The sequence below is a fragment of the Anarrhichthys ocellatus genome, unplaced genomic scaffold, assembly GCF_004355925.1.
Source record: "Anarrhichthys ocellatus isolate YVR2014 unplaced genomic scaffold, GSC_Weel_1.0 scaffold45, whole genome shotgun sequence".
In the NCBI taxonomy this organism is placed as follows: domain Eukaryota; kingdom Metazoa; phylum Chordata; class Actinopteri; order Perciformes; family Anarhichadidae; genus Anarrhichthys; species Anarrhichthys ocellatus.
Genome location: NW_022280075.1, coordinates 507,121 through 527,953, shown reverse-complemented (window position 1 = coordinate 527,953; position 20,833 = coordinate 507,121). Strand labels below are relative to the sequence as shown.

The window sequence follows — 20,833 nt, the reverse complement described above, 5'->3', positions numbered from 1 at the left end:
GTTGTTGTGTAACTACTGCTTGTCATTTGCCCGAGCGCTGCCCTCATTTGTGTCTGCCATATGGCTCTCCCATTATCATTTCAACAGGCACTGATTGAATTGGAGGAATACACAGTGAGGATTTAACAATAAGCAAATGATGGCAAATTCAGCCTGGACACAGGGCAAGTGCTCTAAACCGTGCCTGGTTTTGTTGTGTCCATTTGTGTGCAATAAGCAGGATCAAGATACACTATACTGTTCTTTATTCATTGATGAATGGATGTTCATTTTCCTTTTTATTAGCAATAAAAAGGAAAATGAACACCTGACAGACAAAAATAGAAGCATGACTTTAACATCGGAAAATTAAGAATTTCGTGGAGGAGTTGAGCATTGGAGTCCAATCAAGTCCTGGATTCGTCCTTTACACTAGATGCAGAGATTCAAGGGTGAAACCAAACCCCAGGAACAACACAATCATTACAAAAGCAACAGCTTTTGAACAGAAACACCTCAAAATGACTTTTACAAAAGGCCATATCATAAAGAAATAGTTAATAAAAAGGCAGCACTTATTGGATCTGTCAGGGCTGTGAGACAAAACAGGCAAAAGCAATCATTAGGCAACAATAAAGGGTAATTCATTTCCTGAAAAGTCAAGGCACAGGGCTTCATTTAACAGGCAATGCTAAAAAGCCTTATTGTCATGGCTAGATGATTTCAAACGAGACCAGGGTCAAAGAATTGCACTGATTACCCTGATGAAGGCCACAAGCCTAATGTGTTGGTCTTACAATAAGGTCGTGCAATACAGTATGTGAGTTGCTGGAGTTACGGCCTCTTCTAAGTGAATTTACCAGTTCAAATCACACACATACTCAATAATCAAACTAAATGACCCCCAACGAAAGAATAAGAAGTTTTTAAAAGGCCGTCAGAATCGGCCTCAAAACAGTCAGTCAATATATTGCATGTCACATTTTTAAAAACACACTCTCCTCATTTAGAACGACGCCACATTTGACTGAAGTTGAGTTCTTGTCATTTGAGAAAGGAGGATTTTAATCGTCCGTTAGCGCTGCAGGCTCCTCGTCCCCCCCTACTTGTTAAATGTGTCCGGTGGCTCGTTTTGCTCTGTTCTGCCCAGATCCTCCTCCAGCTCTCTTTGACCTGCCGTAATGAGATGGAGGAGAGCGAAATATATCTCACGATTAATTTGCAATTTCACTGTCCTGTTGTGAGAATAAAGCCTGTGGCCCCGTTCAGCCCCTGACCCTCATCAGCTCCAAGTCCAACACGTACCTTCATCCTCCTCCTCTTTCTCGTCCTCCCTGCGTTTAATCACCAGAGCTATTAAGAAGAAATAACTACGAAGACAGACAGAAAGGAAAGTAAAGGAGGGATCCCAGTGAGGTAGAAACAAATGGAGAGAGAGGGGGGGAGAGAGGTGGACAATTAGACATTCAGGAGAGCTTTTTGAGAAGGTGGAAGGTAGGAGATAGGGAAAGAGATGAGGAAAGGAAAGGAAAATTAAGGATCGGGGAGGTCTAAGGAGAGAGGGTTGCGTATAGTGTACAGATTATAAAGCACCATGGGTAAAATTAGCTGTCTGTGATATTGGGCTATATATATACACAAACTAAAATGAACAAGTATGCAGAGACTTAAGTGAGGGAACTGCTGTATGAGCAACATGACCTGAAGCTGCATACTTTCAGTGGCTCTTGTGTCTTCCTTCAGTTACAGATTTATGTCATTTTGTTGGTAAATGAGTGGAGATGCACCACAGCCAGACGGATGGCACCAATTTCCCAGCATCGGGCCACCTGGAGCAAAATTTCAGCAGCGACTTGCAGGAGGTTCTTTAATAAAGAGGATGAGGTGACATGTTACTCTCTTATCTGGCTGGCAGCTAATAGCAGTCATGGAATTAAATGAAGGGCTGCAAACAGCGGGGGGGAATGTTTTACGTACATAAATTGCTGAAATTGCTCTTATTCTCCCGCTGTTCCACAAAATGTCTGATGAAAAAAGAAAGATAGCATTAATGGAATGAAAATAAGTATCTGAGTATAATGGGAATAAGAAACTCACTGAAGCTAAAAGTTGCTTGACTTTTTGTACATTGTTAATGCTTGTTAGTTTCTCGTTGGTTGTAACGTTACAGGTTAGGTTTCTCAACCAAATGCATGTATATATCTGGCTGCTGAACATTGCTGACATAGTCTATATACTCACTAAGAGCACGTGGGTCTGTAAAGTCAATCTTTGGTGGTTAATGCACTTGCATAGATTGAAAAGCCATTGCACTCAGCTGTACATCCATCAGCAGTCTGCGTGTGCACGCATGCGTATGTACGTCATCATTTTATACAAACTGCAGGTGAGAGTCTATACTATGCTTTTTTTGGCAGTTATATAAAAACGGAGAAAAGCCACACATGTTCACATTTAAAAAGCTGGAACTAAAGAATTGTTTGAAATTTATGCTTGCAACATTTAAGGTTGAAAACATACTGAAAGACCGACAAATAATTCCAGTAGAAGTTGCTTTAAAAATATAACAAAAAAGCAAATGTTTGTGTAATTAGTGACAAAACAAAGCGAGATCAGGATGGCTTCACGCTGTGATGTGATGCTGTTCTCTGTTGCAGCGCCAGTGTGTGGTGTTGAACACACTTATTATTACAGCTCAACATAATTCACCATTTCACCGAAATTCCCGTCAATTATAGCGTAGCATGCAGCCTGACATTGGCAGTTTTCTTGCGGTCTTTCATCTTGTTCGACAATTAACTTTGGATGATGTTTGAATTGCTCTGACACATTGTAAATACGCACACACAATCTTAATTTAAATCAGTGTGTTTTGTTCCTGCATGTGCTTGTGTGTGTGTGTGTGCGTGTGTGTGTGTGCATGTGTGTGTGTTTGGAGGTAGGGATGGCAGCTCTGGTGAAGAGCCGTTTAAGGTAGGTGGTAGTTGTGGTCTTAATGGTCCAGTGTGGTCTCCCAGGGGAACGTTTTTGGAACAGATGGTTGGTTGGGTTATAGACCTAAAAGAAATATACATCAGTGCTTCCACAGCGGTTCAAACTGCTGCCGTCATCTCCTCAGCAGCTCAGCAGTTACATCACCTGAAGTTGTAATTAAATGTTTTTTCAACAATGTTTTTTTGTTTTACTTGTGTAAATACTTATGTCTTATGTGATCATAGGAATGCAGTTCATCTTTGCTGAATTAACTGCGGTATTGCACATGTTGGTAAATTAATACTTTTGACAATTTAATATAATGATGTTGATGATTATAATGAAGAAAATCCAGACCTGTTTAGTTAATGTGTTAAGTCACAGGTCACATTTTGAGAGAAAATCACTTTTCACATTTCGGCTTTGTCAAGTTCCAACACCACAATTTAAACCATTATGTGATAGTTAATACAAGGACTTACATTAGTTCTTATATTTGCTGATACAGCGTGCATAGTTCTTCTTCTATAATATGCTATATGGTGTTGTGCCAAGGTTTTCTTCTGCTTCGGGCTGCATAAGCTTTTGTTTTCCGATCAAATGGGATCTCACTTTTCACTCTCACTTGTGGCAGACACCAATGAATTCATTACAGTGTCTTTCGGGGAACAGTAGCTACATAAATCAATGGAGAATCCAAATGTAGTGATATGATCATCAGCAGCCTGCCCTTCCCTCGTTTTTAATTTTAAAGGCTTTTTATTTTAAAGGCTCCCACATCAATTTATGCTCCGTGACCTTGTGAGCAATGAATTACTTGATCTAACAGTCTAATCTGTGCAGTAGTAGTACACTGCAGTATTTCACTCTCTGTATCCGTGCACCTCTTGGGTTTTTCACATTGGCAGTAGCTCCCTCTACATATATGCTCCTACGCAACTAGTTCTCACAACCAACTTGTCAAACTTGTCAGTGACTAACGACTCAGAGACTCATGTGATAAAGGATACAGAAGGTCACACACTAACAACGGTTTCACAGTGGACAGGAATAGTGGTCTCCTATGTGGAAGTCCTGTGGTTGTCTGACCCATCCACCCTAAGTCCACCGTCTCACACTACGTACTGCAACAGTTGCTCTGAACGTCTAATAATGACACGGATGGGTTTACATTGGCGTTAGTTGAGAGCCTGGTGCGTCCGCGTGTCGGTCATCGGATGCAGAGGGGGCTGACCAAGCTGTGGTATTTGACAAGATAGGAGTGAGAACTGGTTGGGGTACAAATACCACTGCAAAAAACGCACAGCACTAGTTCCCCCCTGGCTACAATTCTTCATAATACCCTATTTTCTCCATAATACCCATAGTTTACCCGCCACCAATGGCTCTGGTCTGGGTAAACAAAATAATTTCTCAGTATAGCAGATGGCCTGAAATTCCAGTGTGAATGCTGTCTTATTGGGTTTATAAAGACTGTTAATCTTTCTTCTCCAATTTTACTTTATTTTATTTACTCTCCTCACCCGGGGCGTTTTTCTTTATCCAACACATTTCTCTCTCTGCCCCTGTTTCCTCTCCTCCTCCTCCTCCTCCTCCTCCTCCTCCCAGTTTTCTCTCTTTTCTCACCCTCGCTCTCCGATGCTGTTGTTCCTTATCAGTAACACTGGCTCGCCTACATGAAATACCGTTAAGTGAATCTTCACGAGGCCTCCAAACACAACTGATTTATCCTGCTGCATGCTTCATAAGTTTCTGATTGATCTCAGCCGCGGACGACAAAAACACTGAGGGAGGGACAAGAGAGAACGCAGAGCAGAGAGAGTGAAGGAATCTGAAAGGGCAAAAATTGAGGCAGAGGAAAGGAACAGAGAAACGAGAACAGGAGGGGAGGTGAGGGAGGAAAGGAGGACCAAAGGAAAAGAAGGGGAACATGGAGGGCAGAGAGAGAGAGATGCAGAAGCAAGAACTAGAGTAAAGGAACGAGGCATTAAAAATAATGGAGGGAGGCAGGGAATGACGGAAGAAAAGCTGAGTGAGAGGCAAGGAATGAAATGTCTCTTTGGGGGGGGGGGGATAAAGGAAAGAGTGGAAGGAAATAAGGTTAGGTTATAAATATAAGGTCGGAGAAAAGCAACGAAATTGGGAAGGAAACAAAAAGGGAAAGACAATAGAAAGAAGAAATGGAGAAGAAGAAAGTAAGATTACCACCGAGGTCAAATTTTTGAAACGTACTGATGAAATAATTTGAAAGGAGGAGGCGTACTATTTTGGAGGAGGTCGAAATAAAAACCTCCAGGATGGGTTTTATCGATCCCTCAAGCAGTCTGTTTGTACATGTTTACGAGGCAAATAGAGAGCGAGGAAGGATGGAGGAACAGAGTGGTGAAGAGCGAGCGTGGAGGCGGCGGGCAGCGTGTGAATGCAGGTGGGCCGTATCGATCCGAGTCTGCCGGCTCCTCATCGACTGAGCAGCAGATGAGGACCGATTACACCGCAGTTAAGAGGCAAATGAAAGGAAATGCTAGCAATGGTCCGACAGGTTCCCCCCACCCCCTCTGTAACCATTAACGGCTTTGAGAATATTGACACGAATAAAGTAGTCTGTACCATGCGTGACCTGCGAGGGGTGGAAAGTCGCACATAAAAAAAGATCATAATGTCAGTCATAGTTTTATGTTTCTTATGTCTTGATGAAAACCAGAATCGATTTGATACACTAACATTTACATTTAACCACATATCTTCATTGTGCCAGATAAGAAATCCATCTGGGATTTTTTTCCCCCTGTGAAGAACCCTATGGGCCTTAGTATATGAAGGTCTTGTTGGCTCTAACAGCGTCTTAAACCCCCTTTCAGTTGGCCGAACTGGGGCACCCGTTGGTGAGAGACTGGGTCTCTCTGTTTGTGCTCCGACGCACCCTTCAGCAACTGTATGAGACGCAGCAGGCTTCCAATTGACTCCAATGTAAACCCATCCACATTAGTGTTGGGCAGTCAAAGCAACTGCCATAGTATATAGAGTGAAAAAAGTCAGTGTAGGAGGTGTACGTGGATGGTTGGGTTAAACCCAGATGTTCACCCAGGAAACTTAGTTTAACGATCTTTTCCGTTGCCTAAACCTAACCAAGTAAACCTGAAATGAGTAAACCTACGTTGAAAGTTTATTTTTGGAAGATGCTGTGTGCATATAACGAGCGGAAACTGGCACGCTGCGAGATGTGAATGTAGGCAGGATTTGAAAAATAATGGTGTCTGAAGTGTCACTTTGGATAGATTAAGTATTAAAATCTCTGTGAGTTGATTTTAATACTGTAGCTAAATGAATGGAAGGTAGGATATCAATCATAAACTTAGTTTGCTTTGGAAAATGCTTAGCAGTGATGTGAAGTATATACCAGTCATACTTAATGAGCCATAACATTAAACTGTAATACTTAAATTAAAATATGAGGTGAAAAATGACACCCCTAAGACCCGCACACACCTTTCATGGCACTATTTCAATGTCAAACTACTGCCTCTCTTCCTCTTGTGTGCATGGAGCACAGGTTCGCTACGATAGTTTTATGCAGTTTGTTGAAATCTTTGGTGAATAAACATAGATTCTAAATAAATTTTTTCATTTATCAGTCCCTGATTACATGGTGTTCCTGCTTGGGTTTATTTTTGAAGTCTAAGTAATTATGAAATTGTTTACTCAGGCACGAGCCTGGCTTCCACATGCAGCCTTCAATAGATGTCGGCGCATGCTGCTGCTAAACTTGGTTTAGACATCACTGCCAGAATATTTAACAGAAACAAATAAGACACTATTCCCACATTACTGTATGACGTGTGATGTGACTGATTGACTGCTTGTCAACCTATTTAGCCTCTCGAGAATGAAAAAACACGTTATAGATGATGAGTGAATATCAGATATTTATTCCAATAATAACAAACAGACATATTCCAACTTTTTTGCTCATTACACCATATGGTCCAAAGTATATGGACAAAGCCTGTTGAAACCCAAACATGACAACAATATGTGATAGTTGAACATGTAATTCCAAAACCAAGAACATTGATCTGCAGCTATAACAGCCGTCACTTTTTCTGGTTACAGTTGTTCTGCCACATTTTGAACCTGGCTGCAGGGAGTTGCTCCCATACAGCCAAAAGAGCATCAGTGAGGTCCAACACTGATGTTGGGTGATCAGGTCTTGCTCACAATCGTTGTCCCGATTCATCCCAAAGGTGTTGGATGGAGTTGAAATCAGTGTTCTTTTCAGGTTAGTCAAGTTCTGGCTTTATGCACACAACACTCTCTTGTCTTTTGTCTAAACTATCCTTGTACGCTGCTGTATTAAGATTCTCCTTCTTAAGGGGGCCCTGACCATTAGGGGTGTGAGAAAATATTAGTTTCGCAATATTATGTTTTGTGATACTGTACCGATTCTCAAACACACTGCATGGATTTTATTAATAGTTTAGGTGGAAGGATTAACTAAGATATGCACCTCCTCAGCGTTTACGTTGGATGTTACAGGGACTGTGATCAGTGCCAATGCAGATCACACTGTTCTGATCTGAAAAAAAGCATTATTTAGATTGTATGCATAGGGTGGTATGTTTTTTATATACTATTGACAGTTTTCCTAAATTAGATCTGAAAGCTCTAAATAAATCGGCTTGCTTACAGTATCACAATACATCGTAATATATTGAATTGTAACCCCTGTATCATGATACGTATCGTATATCCGTTATTGCTAATACACAGCCCTGTAAACCACGAGAGGCAGCTTCAGAAATACAATGATAGTGACACCCACATACGTTTGGCCATATTGTGTGCGCTGTTTAAAAAAAGCTTGTGGAGAGTCTACTTTTCATTCTTTTCATTTAATATGTTACAACACATCTTCATTCTACTCCTGTAAAGTGTCTTTTGTAGTCAAGCAAGACGGATGAAAATGGACATTTATATCTGCTACAGCCGCGTTGAAACAGACTCATCAGACTCATCAAATTTGTTTGCTGCGAGCGTTCAGAAACTACTTCATGCATATGTTATTTTCAAGATGCACAATGTGCAAAGAAATGACCTGAAATGAGCTTAAAATACACACACACACACACACACACACACACACACACACAAACCCGCTGCCTCGCTAATCAGCTTGGCCCGACACTCTTAAAGTCGACGTCCCCGGCAGGCCTATTTGCAGAGGAATATCAAGCGTCCTGCTCACCATCATTCTTTCCCCATTAGAGGCTCAGGACTTCATTACTGCTGCCCCGCCGGCTGCAGGCTTCAAACACACAGAGACGGACAGGCAGGCGGACATCAAGGTTCAGGCTCTTAACTTATCTTTTACAATCTTTGTTGAAAATTGAAGCGCGTTACCCACCGTGTGCTCAGTAACGTCCATCTGCGTCTCTGCCTGTCTCACTTTAGCTTTGTCTGTCAGCACTGCTCTGACTGCAGCCGCATGCCGTCATGCCACTATCACGCATGCCGTCATGCCACTATCACGCATGCCGTCATGCCACTATCACGCATGCCGTCATGCCACTATCACGCATGCCGTCATGCCACTTTCTAGATGGCTGCACATCGGTTTGTCTTTGTTTGTCCTGTGAGGGGATGAGATGATGCCCCTTTGTGCAATATAATTGACTTTGCTGCCACTTACACCTGAGAGTAATGTGACACATGACCTCACTTCTATTTTTACACTGCAGTGTGATGTGACTTTAGTAGGATTATATTGTGAGGTTTGTTATTTGAATTTTTTCCGATTTTTGTAAAAATAAAACTTAAATTAAATGTGGAATTTTCAAAATACGCAAAGCAGTTATACAGAGTTTTTTTTTTGTCATCAAAATCCTGCATCCAAAAGTGTTCTTTGGTGCTCCAAGAAGACAACGATGTCCTTTTGTAGCTCAGGAGACTTTTTCTTGTGATAGAAAGTGAAGAGGAAATGCTGAGTAAACACAAATGAGCTGCTTATATTGCACCACAGTTTGTCATAGTAAGTCAAACATAACTATATTATTTGAAGGAAACAAGCTAAATGCTAAAATCAGCAGGCTAACTTGCTTACAGGAGCAATGTTAAAGCCCTGATTATTCACAGGTATAATGTTTATTATGTCCGCCGTCTTCGTTTAGCGCGTTAGCATGCTGACATCAAATAGAACTAAATACAAATTACAGCTGAGGACAATGAGAAGGTCATTCGTTTTTCCAGGTATCGGACAAATTGAAATTTCTATTTCCTATGATGCTTCTAAATCACAAGTCAGGATTACCAAAGTTACCTCAATGTCCCCTGTGGGCACCGTGAATGTCCGTACAAAATTAAATTAGAATCCATCCACCAGGTAATTAGATTTTTCAGTATGGACCAAAGTGGTGAACCGACTGACATTGCCATTTCAGGAATCACTAGTGCATTCATATAAATGGCATTGACCTATCATGGATATGTACTGGGGTGTACAATGCAAATTGGCTGCATGTTTTTCTCAGTATCTGACATTCTTCCATGGGCAAAAAGAAAAAAAGCAACCTCAAGGAAATTTTTGATTTGAAGCTGATTTGAAGTGTTGGCTCTGTGACACGTGTGGGAGAAAAATCTAAATCTGGACACATTTCTCTGCTGAGTAAAATAACATCGTTTGATTGAGCTTGTACACCTTTTCTCTTTCTTGTGTTCATGACGATGGGGGGGTGACCGAGTGGAGGTTTGGAGGTGGCAGTCAATTTAATCACCTTTGTCCCTGAATGATTACCACTGCCCGGCGTGACATGTGTGTGTGCGTAGAGAGAGAGAGAGAGAGAGAGAGAGAGAGATGCAGAATAGAAATAATGAAAACTTTTGTCATAGTTCTACCTCCTAAGAACACATTTTAGCAGTAAAGAGAAATCATTAACATCCGTATTGATTTCATACATTAGATATTACCATATTCATTGTTAGTGTTACTTTGTGTCAAGAATCAATTCTATGGGAAACATTCAATAGAGGCAAGCATGCTTGGTCAGAAATTTATTTAAAAAGTAAAAATTACAAAATCAAACTGAGCTATAAACTATGGCTATAAAACCAACAAAATAACTCTGGAGCAAGACTTATTTGTGTGTTGTCACTTATTGTTTTGCAGACACTTGTCAGTGAGAGAGATTAAAAACCGTTGAGCCAATTTGCTGTTCGCAAGACGGAAGAAATATTAAGTGGCAGACTGAGGACTAGGTGAGGAGAATCCTGCACAGATCTGGGGTCAGGCTTATGACCCGGAGTCGAGTAATTTGGCCTTTTTAGCACAGCGTCCCCGGCTAATGATGACCAGACGAGACCCGCACCCCACTGCACGCTGCGTGCTATCAAAACAAAAAAACCCTCTCTTACATTTATGCTCGTATTTCAACCTCTCATCTCCAACAAGTCTGTGATTTGAACTGTTAATCCGAATCGAGAACTGCTCTGTGATCCAAACCCACTGGCACACTGTTGTATTGTTGTATTGGATGACAGCTCGTCACTCGGTGCAGGCTGGGATGGATGTTGCAGCTGACACTGTGGACGGCTGCTATGTATCCTCCATCGCCGATGCCACACCGGCATTGTTAGAGTGTCTCTCACTGTATCCCCGATCACTGTCGGGCTCGCCTCTCACTCTGCGCTCTGTCAGCATATTTAGGCATGAGAAAAAAGAGAAAAGGCAGAAGTTGGGGAGTGATATGACCCAGGGTAAATGATTCATATTCACCTAAAGTGTGGGAGAACTTGTCGGTGGCTTGACACGTCTTTCCTTTAGTGGGCTGTACTCGGCCTGCTGCATACTGTATGTGACGAGTCGTACTCGAGTTGAGAAAGAGAGATCCATTAGTCACCATGGCTCATGCCATAGTTGGCTTCTCCGTCGTCTCCTTTTTTTTCTGGCCTGCTCTCTCATATGTTCTTTCTGCTATTTTCCCTCAGCTTCTCCATCTCCCCTTTCTCGGTTTTGCTCCCCTTTCCTTCTAAATTCAGTACTGACTTTGATCTCTCTTACTTCGCTCTCTTTACTTTCTCTAATCCGCCGGCTGTATATTCTATTTGACAGCCTAAACTTACTGTTGAGGTGGAGAATTGCCCCCCTTAATGAAAGTGGCTGATTTGCTTCTACAATTCAAAGGCGAAAGGGCAAAGCATCGCAGCAGGGGTTGCTGGCTATTTATTAGAAAGAGCTGCTGGCTACACCTCCAAGGGAAGATTATTATATACTCTGCAGCAGAGAAAATGAGAGCAGGCAAATGATGGAATGAGAAAGAGAGATAATATGGGGCAAAGAGAGGGAAATATTAAATGGATAAATATTAAACGGTAGGTCTTCAGGATGATTCACGTCCAGGAGTTTGTTCTGATGACTGTTACACCAAGAGCACCAGTTTTCAAACCAAAACGTAGTTCCATAGAGTTCATTTTAGGCGCGCTAGTGTGGGATAGTGATGTCAGTTTTCTGGTCCATCAGTCTATCCAACACTTCTGTCTAGATTGAAATATCTGGATAACTATTAGATAGATTACCATTCACGGTCCCCAGAGGATGAAATCTCATGACTTTTATACTCCCCTGATATTTTCTCTATTGCAGCCAACAGGTTAAAACGTGTACAGAAGAATCACTGACGACCCTATTTTTGTGTCCACGGTTACAGACGACCACCTTGTTCTCTCGGATTTCAAAGTCAACCTTGGAAATGTAGGCAATTATCAGTTACAGTAGAGGTGGGTGTGGCAGAGGGGACAGTGGGTACACCATGATAGTACATTACAACACGTATCACAAAATCACTACAGAAGATCACAAATCGGCTTTATCCAACAGCTTGAGGGATTTTCTCAGACAGGATGAGAGCGCCTTCCAGGCTGTCGGACGTCCAGTCAGACCAGAATTTCCAGGAAAGACAACCAATCAGCATCACAGAGTCATTGAGCTTCCGCCTGCGGAATTTCTACCCAGCTGTCGACTTTGACTAAAATGCTTCAGGTCCCGTGTGACTGTGATCATGCCGAACAGTCATTATTTACATCTGTGAATTAAATATGATTTAATTTAGAGTCATGTCACTGGCGGTTAATTACATCAAGCAGGATTTTTTTCCATTAGTGCTTCCTGTTTTTTAACGTGTCCGTGCATTCATGAAATATACATATACAGTAGGTGCCTTACGAAGAGCTGTGTGACTGCGCATGCTAATCCAGCTCACGTGTGTCAGGGACTAATGTGACAATATTTGATATGTAAGATCTACCTAAGTACCTGCGGCATGCATTAAATACAGTAGGCATTGTCTGCTGATACCATAATGTCAAGCAAACTGTGCTTACAGATTTCATTTCATCATCAGCAGCTTTTATATTTTCACTACAGCAGGAGATGAATCTAATGTCATTTGAGAGGGATCTAGGACGGCTTTGCAGAGACTTCTTTGAGCTTCTTTTCAGTTGATGGTTACGTGTTTAAGCTGATGGAATAGTCTACCTAGAAACCAGGCCACGCAGGCCTACTCCACTGATAAACAAAACGTTGTGCTCCAATTATAGCGTGTAACTTTGAAACGACAGCTCATTTACAGCAAAAGGACATAAAGTTCGATTTACCAGAAAAGGCTCTGCTTTTTGAGGGAGCACTTAAAAGATGTAAATCCTAATCAACAATACAAACGCTTCGGTCACATGAAGAGGGTTGTAATAGTGCGACGTGTCGGGTTCTAATGACAGGTACAGTTTACAAAGGCAAAACAGCTGAGTAATGAGCAGGCGATACTAAACGTGAACGAAGCAGCTGATGGCTATCAGCAGATGCAAATGTGACGTCAGTGCTCTGCCTGAACTATGCTACTATTGTTGTAGGCAGACAAGATGTGAGCAAAGCGGTGCAGCATCACACACCGAAATGCATCGAGATAAATGCAGGATTTCGGTTTTTGGTTATTGTTACTCGTGCATGGTCCAGGACCACCACCACCAATCATTGAAAGTATTCCTGGAGGAAGTTTCCTCTGTGCCTTGTGTATCTCAGTATTTCATCACCTCTGAGATACTTCAGGCCACAGCAGATGATATCCACCCCTGGTCTGACTACTGCCTCATAAACGCACCCACACACACACATTCACATACACACAGATGCACATGGACACACAGCTGCTAACATAGACACATTCATCTTTTATGGCATCATTTATTTTCTCACCCGAACCCCCACCGGTCCATGAACATGTCAGCGCTGTGACGTATTGCTGCTGTCTGCTCAGTATTCATGTGGAGGCTGTGATCAGAAAATCAAATAGATCAAGTTTTATTCACAGAGGTGGAGTCGTCAGACGCTGCTGAAAACAAATAAAGACAGCAGGGCAAAAATATAAACATCTGCAGCAGTGCCACAATATCAATAATCTGTGACATTTATTGATTAAATGGCTTGTCTTCAAACTCTTCATTAATGTTTATCACACAACTGACCAATACTGATTTTGCTTTTTGAGAATTTAAAAAATATGACAACAATCTATTGGCCAATAATATTTTTTATAAAGCTAATATACACGTAGAAGTATTGATTCAATTAACTCGTTTTTTATTACAGAATTGTGACCAAGATACTTTAAATGTGCAACATAAACTTGTCAGCAAGGTCCACAAATTTGCCGCAGCGACTTGGAAAAATAAAATATTCTGCACACTGATGACGACATGCAACGTACGACAGTCAATAATTCCAGTGACCGCAAAGAGAGTCTGCAAGTATGTGGCGGCACATTGCTGCTGGAGTCGATCCAGCCAAAATCAAACAATCAACAGCACAGTGGAAGCATATTTGACAGAAAATGTACTGAGAAGTGGTGCTACACAGATACGGAGGTGAGGAGGAATTTGTCCGTCTGTCAAAAATAATTGGTTCAAGAACTGGATTTGATTTCGGGAAAATCTACAATGTAGCAGTATGAAGTTAGAGGCTAAGCTTTGTTGAACTAATTTCAGCTAATTGAATTACTTCCCTAATGGATTCATGATCAATTCCAGTTCAATTAAGTAACATGGTGCTGGTTATTTTTATTTATTTTTCTCTGATTGCATCACAGAGCATTTTTAATGTGCAGCTCTGTGTGGTATAATCTCTACAGAAATAGTTGCTGAGTTTCATGGGTATTATTATTGCGTACCAAACTACAGATGAAAACTGATTCGAAAAAAATCATTTGTCACTGAATAACTAAAATAGCCCTTTATAACTCCAAATGATCCTGGCGATTCTGCATAGAGGAAAATTAAAGCTATCATGAAACAAAATACTGAAAGAATGTCTGCTGACTACATCGTTGTGTGAGAACTTCCTATATGGGCGATAAAAAGGGTGGTATGAATAAAATGACATTGGTTTTATCTTTTAAACTTGCGATTTAAGGCAGAGTGACAGCCAGACGCAAAGTAAAGAGCTTTTTGTTCTTCTTACTCCGACCGAGAGCTGAGATTTCTAATGTGAGGCTTCTGTTTTATCTTCACTCACTTTACTGCAGGAAAGAGGCAGTGACACGCACCGAGGCTTCCACTTCACTTTACATCCTCCTCTTTGTACTCTGGCTCTAACTGACTGAACAGGTATTTAAATGTCACCAGAGCTTTCATAAGCTACTAGGAATAAAGCTTTTTTATTTATTTCTTTTGTAAGCCCTCAGTTTTGTTTCGCTTCTAAAAAAGAAAACAGAGAAATTAATCGGTACAGCACTTATTTGCTAACTGCAAAAATAGGATACCAAATATTCAACGCCATAGCATGTATGTTGTGTCTGTTCACAGGATCACTGTACTTAATAATAGTAACTAATAATACTAATAACTAATAAAGACGTGACTGAATGAAATGATGATAAATGATGTAAAAAGTGTTTCGTCTCTCCAGCTCCCTCTGACTTTAATTGTTTCCATAATAAAAGTTATTGAGGGAAATGTCAGATCATGAAAACACAAATCTTTCAAAAAATGTAGAAAGTTGTTTGAGGTCCTTTTGTTGTTCAGTCTACAATGAACATTTATTTAAACCAGACGGTGAATCAGAAACCTAATCAAATATAAAGCTTGAGTTCAATCTGTGATCCGTCTTCACTGTTTACATGTTGAAAAAAATGATATCAGTCCGATCAGCTGCAGCGTCCATTCACATAACAGTTGAACAATGAGGGGGCGTGTCGGACGTTAAAAGATGTCCTGGAAGGCTGTTCTCGTGGGTCCTCGCTCATGGCTCCTCAGAGATCCCTCCTCTCTCCTCGCTCCTCCGAGCTAAATAAGAGCTTTGGGACGGCCGTCAATATGGCGGCGCAGAACAACTTCCGGTTGAAGCGAGGAGCGAGGAAATGACAATTAAGAGATTTGGGATGTACCCAGAATAAGCTCCAGGATTCCCTTTTATCATAGTTTTGGCCGGATGAAGGATCTTTAAATGCACTTGTTCACTTTACCATTGTGTTGGAAATGCTTTCAAAATAAAATAAAAGACAAATACTGTAGTGTGTTCAGTTTAGATTTTAACCAGCTGAGAAAAGCATGTTGTTTCTACTCTCACATACATGGGAATTGGAAAGATAGACAAATGTTATATAGACAATATAACAAGTGGAAATCGCAAACAGAGTAGATGTTCTGGTGCATTTTAACTGGTGCTTACTTTATCTGACTATAATAGTATGAGGAAAATGTGGGGTGTATATTTATTTTATTTCATACTTCTCCACTCATTATTTATTGTAAAAGGCATCAGTACAACAGCTTTCATAGAAAACAATAGTCTTGAATTCATAGGTTTGAAAAGTGTGAAAGCAAAAGAGAGGGAAGAGAAGGTGTGGAGGGTGGACTATTGCACTCAATGTTATTGATAACCTACTTGGAGCGCTGCTTTGTCGCTTTGTGATCCGCCCGCCTGAACCCTGAGATATTTTCTTATAGACTAAGCTTTGATCCACGCATCAGCGACAAGCTTGTGTGTGTGTGTGTGTGTGTGTGTGTGTGTGTGTGTGTGTGTGCGCGCGCAGGTAGAATGGAGCGGGGTCTAAACTAATGTTTCAAAAAAGTTATAATCATTTTGACACCCATTCTCATGTCCCAAATAAAAATGTAGAGCTATTAATGCTGACTGTCCATAAAACTCTCTAGTTCTGTACTATTCAATCATCAAATATGGATTTTTTTGGTTCTTTGACAACATGGAATGCTCAACAATTAAACTCCACTGTCACTGGAAAATCATTTTGTTCCCCTGTTGAACACAGGGTGGTCTGATGGTTACGTGATGTCAAAGGTGTGTCGTGTTGAGTGAGGCAGTGGGTCATCACTTGAACACACACACACACACTTTATCACTCAGGATCGGGGCTATATATCAACAAATATTGCAACTTTTCCTCCTCCATTTATCTTCGATGTGTGTCGCAGAGGGAGAAATGTGCGGTTTCCCTGCAGTGCCTCGAACGGTTTTCAAACACATTTAGTCATGGCCATTGATCTGCACTTGATGCTTTGTTGATTCGATGTACCTGACTGCTCCAGGTTACTCAAGCCGAGCTGCGGTATTTGCACTACAGACGGCGTGAGCCTCGGGCTGAGGGCCAGTTGAGTATTTGTCCTTTTTAATGCTGTTAGCTTGTACTTCATCACAAACAAGCGACGGAATGTAAGTCGTACTTCAGGTGAAGTAAGTCAGAACATTAATCTGTACGTTTATTCTAACTTGTGTTTGGAAGTTAATGTATTTCTAACAAGACTAAATGTCTGTGGTCACACTGATGACGACACGGTGCTTTTTACACAGCATGAAATAAAGTAATTTGGAGGACTTCAGTATTTATACTTCACATCTTTGGTCTTCACTTCTATAATTTGCTGAAACTCAATGCAAATATGTTTACGTTTCAAAGTGCAGCACGCATCAGCTGCACAATGACGCAGCACGTCACAGTGCGCCGTTTCATTTGACTCGTGTCACTCACCGAGCTGTGCAGACCGAAGAAAGTAGTCAGGGCACAGAAGAAGAGATCAGAGAAGCAATTGTGGTAAAAAGAAGAAAAAAAAAAGTCTGCTGCTTTTCTGCAGCACAGACAGAACACTGGCATATCTCGTTGCATCAATATGCATGGATATGCTGCCAGTGCTATTGTCGTTCTGCTAATAGCTTTGTAGTTCTTTATTGCATGCTGCCGTTCTGTAATCTCATGGCTGCTTTGTAGTTCTTGGTTTCTGTTACTATATTATAATTCTACTACTGCTATGTCTTCGTATTATAAACAGAAATACTATTCGATATACACCTGGAATATCAAACTTTCTAAACTACACTTACTGCGTGCTATCACAGAACATTGTCCTGTTGCCGCTTATTGTGAACCCTTATCGAGATTCACCTCACTGCCCACAGGAGGTCATGAATAAGAGATTGAAATCCAGTCTTCTGAACAGCAGAAAGACTGGCCTGTCAAGGGAGCATATTTCTGAGATCATGTTGTTCTGAACTGCCAGTGTCAGTGGCCTAAAGTAGTGGCAGCAGGCCCCAGTGCACTCTTTTATGACGGGCCCTGCACGCTAGTTACTAAGATATGATGCATACACACACACACACACACACACACACATATCGTCCCGTCACACGATCACCTAGAAACTTAACAATTGACAACATTCACATAAAATGTAACCAGCAATTATCATTGCATATCTGTACATGACAAAAATACCTAAGAAAAAAAGAAATTACTCATTTAATTGAATCATTTTTTATAGTCAATTCATAGTTTTAATCGTTTATGTAGAAATAGCAGCATATGATTTTGTTAAAGATTGCTACTGACTATTTTACCCCAAAAAAGGAAAATGATGAAGTGGATGGATTTGCCTTTTCGAGGGAATATATAGCAAATGGCAAAAGCGAGTTCTGTGAGTTATTCTGTGAACACAGGCCATATTTCTGAGGAAGCAAACAGAAGTACAAGTGTCCGATTACTGCCCAACATGTTGTTAGAGGACCCGCTCTCTATGCCCCCCCCACCCCAAGGGTCCTAGTGCAGCCGCATTGCCTGCACATTATATTCATGCCCCTGGTTAGTGAAGCTCTGAGCAGCTTTAAGTCTATTACTGCTTTTTCCCTCATGATGAAATGAAAAAGTGTTATCAGTGGGGCGAGGCGAGGTGGGGGCCGCTGTGCGCGCTGACTGGAGAGCCATATGGATCGGCGGAGTCTCAGAGATTATGTCCATTGATCAGACAGGAGGGGTTTGTGGTTTCTATCGACGGCGGCCTCCCGTCTGACGTTGTGTTCTGTGATTACAGGGGCCGAAGGAGCCGTGTTCAGCAAGTCAGTGGAGACGCCACACGTCAGGGCCGAGCCATTCAAAGAGCTGAGGTGAGTCAGAGTCTGTTTTTTATCACAGCGCACAGCATGTGCAATAATTAATTACATAATGGGCAAACGTGTACGTCAACTGAGGCAGACAAACAGACATGAGTACAAATAATGTAAACAGTTCATAAACAAGTAACGTTATCCTGCATCTACACTGCGTAAAAACTGCAGCATTCACACAAAAACACAAACGTCCCTCCACAGAAGGTAATCACTCGCTGTTTCCTACAATCTGATTTGCCATTGCTGACTGACCATTACAGCAGAGGAAATTAAATGCAAAATCTATTTTCTGTGAAAAAGAGGTGTGGAATCTGCTGATTTAGATTAGTCCTCAGTAATAGTTCAAACAATGAAAAGACTACAAGCCTATTTTTGAATCTGTTTACATCCATACTCTAGTAAAAGTATTCACACACACTTACCAAACGGTATTCATTAACAGTACAGACTAATATTCCAGTACTAATCACAGAAAGGCAATACTTACATTTTTCTGTATTTGAATTCATGATGTATGGATAATTGATGAATCATCAATGCTCTACGAATGGCTTTAAGATCCAGTTTGATTCTTCAAATGCGTTTATTAGCAATTTTTGCCCAGGAAAAGTCTATAATGTGTCAAAAAATGTAGCATTAAAGGATTTAGAATCTATGAGCTCATTTCAACATCGACATTTATGCATTTTATGAGTTTTAATACTTTCGCAACTTACTCAAGTGTATAAAAATCTTGCCACCTTTCTATTGACTTGGGGGGGGTGGGGGACACGCAGTAAAGAGGCAGGATTTACATGTAGAAATCTATAAAGAGGTGGAAAGAGCACTTTTCCATGGGCAATTAGCTAATGTCTGTCTGTAGGAGCCAGAATCACTGCTGTCTTACATGCAAGTTATCTTTAGATTAATGGGTCCATCTTTGGCAACAGATGCATCACCCCTCCCCCCTGTCCCTTCCATTTTTTTTATCAGTCCCTCTTCACTTCCAAATCAACATCAAGTGTTCATTGACATCAACAAAAATCAGAGCAATATATCCTGTATCAAAGGGAAATGGACCAAATATGTTTAAGGTGAGAGAGAAGAGTAAATAGAAGCTGAGAAGATCTGGAGGCCATCTTGAAATGGGATTACGGCAGCCGTGGGCCCTCAGGTCAACACTGTTTGTTTACCGTTGCTTGCACAGTAAGCTATGGGCCGCCAGCTCGCCATCGACATGTTGAGAGCCGTTTAGAGGCAATTGAAATGTTCCCGATCCTGAATATAGAGCCTTTAAAGTTGCGGAGTTATAGTTTTTATGGTGAAAACAAAGCAAAGTTGACATTCATCAGAGCCATTTGGAGCTGGGCAGGTAGTGGACAGTCGGTTTATCTGAGTTTTTTGGACAAGAAATGGATTACTGCTTTGGCTGGAAATCACAATAATGAGAGCAGTACAGTAAAACCAAAGACTCTAAGAGAGAAAGGAGCTGAAACAAACTGCTGATTCACATATTCAGGCAGCAGAGGGAGGAGGAATCAAATGCAGTTCAATGATTAATTGACCAGGTGAAGATATCGAAGCTTACTGAAAGTCCAAACAGAAGTGATTGAGAATCCACCGGTAATAACCAGAATGGGGCCGGAAAAAGGTGTAGACAGGCAGGTACAGATACAGGCTTCAGGAAACAGGTTGCAGGGCTCAGATTAAGAGCACAAAGAGCAGGGAAACAAAAGCATCAAGCAACGTTGACAATCTGGCAGGGAATGAGTGGAAATGAGCCGACGATGTTTGAAGAAAGCACTCAGACAGAGATCAATGCAATAGAGTTTAATCTTCAAGCAAAGAATTCAACCCGAGTTCACTCTCCGGAGAGCCACTGATCTATTCCATTCTTTACATCGTCTTATATCGGTGCGAGGACAGGGTTTTCTGGGAAAGCTTTACAAAATCTGAACGTGACATCATCTGTCATGCTCTACAATTGAAAGACCACGCTCTTGAATAAAGATAGGAAAAGAGCCCCATAATTGTCCACTTCTGCCCTTACATGGACTAAAAAAGCCATCCTAACCACACATTTGTCATGAGGGACCAAGTTACAGCCACCTTTCAAGCCTGAGAGTTTGGGTGGACCCTGTCTTTAAGGCAGACAGGTGTCACAGCTTTTCTGCTCCAACAGTCAAATTTAACTCTGACAGAGTGTGTGTGTGTGTGTGTGTGTGTGTGTGTGTGTGTGTGTGTGTGTGGCTGCATCCTCCCTCGCTCTCTTCCGTCGTGTTAGTACCCTGTCCGTGTGTGTGTTGTTCCGTGTGGACAGCCAAGGATGTCTCCTTGATGTAAACGTCTTGTTTATCATCTTTCTCCTGGCTGTGCTGTCAGATGTGATGACAGTCAATCAGAGCAGAGAGAGAGAGACATCGTGACGGTGGCGAGAGAGAGAGAGAGACATTGTGACGGTGGCGAGAG

At 41.4% G+C, this 20,833-nt stretch overlaps 1 protein-coding gene across 6 annotated transcripts in view; it reads left to right on the top strand.

The window, feature by feature from the left end:
- sgcd (sarcoglycan, delta (dystrophin-associated glycoprotein)) overlaps window positions 1-20,833 on the top strand; it is a 246,133-nt gene that overhangs the window by 203,806 nt on the left and 21,494 nt on the right. For all 6 annotated transcript variants that reach the window (XM_031868948.1, XM_031868946.1, XM_031868943.1 and 3 more), the window contains one exon: window positions 18,310-18,382. In XM_031868948.1, coding sequence (XP_031724808.1) covers window positions 18,310-18,382 — 73 coding nt within the window. The remainder of the gene's footprint in view (window positions 1-18,309; window positions 18,383-20,833) is intronic.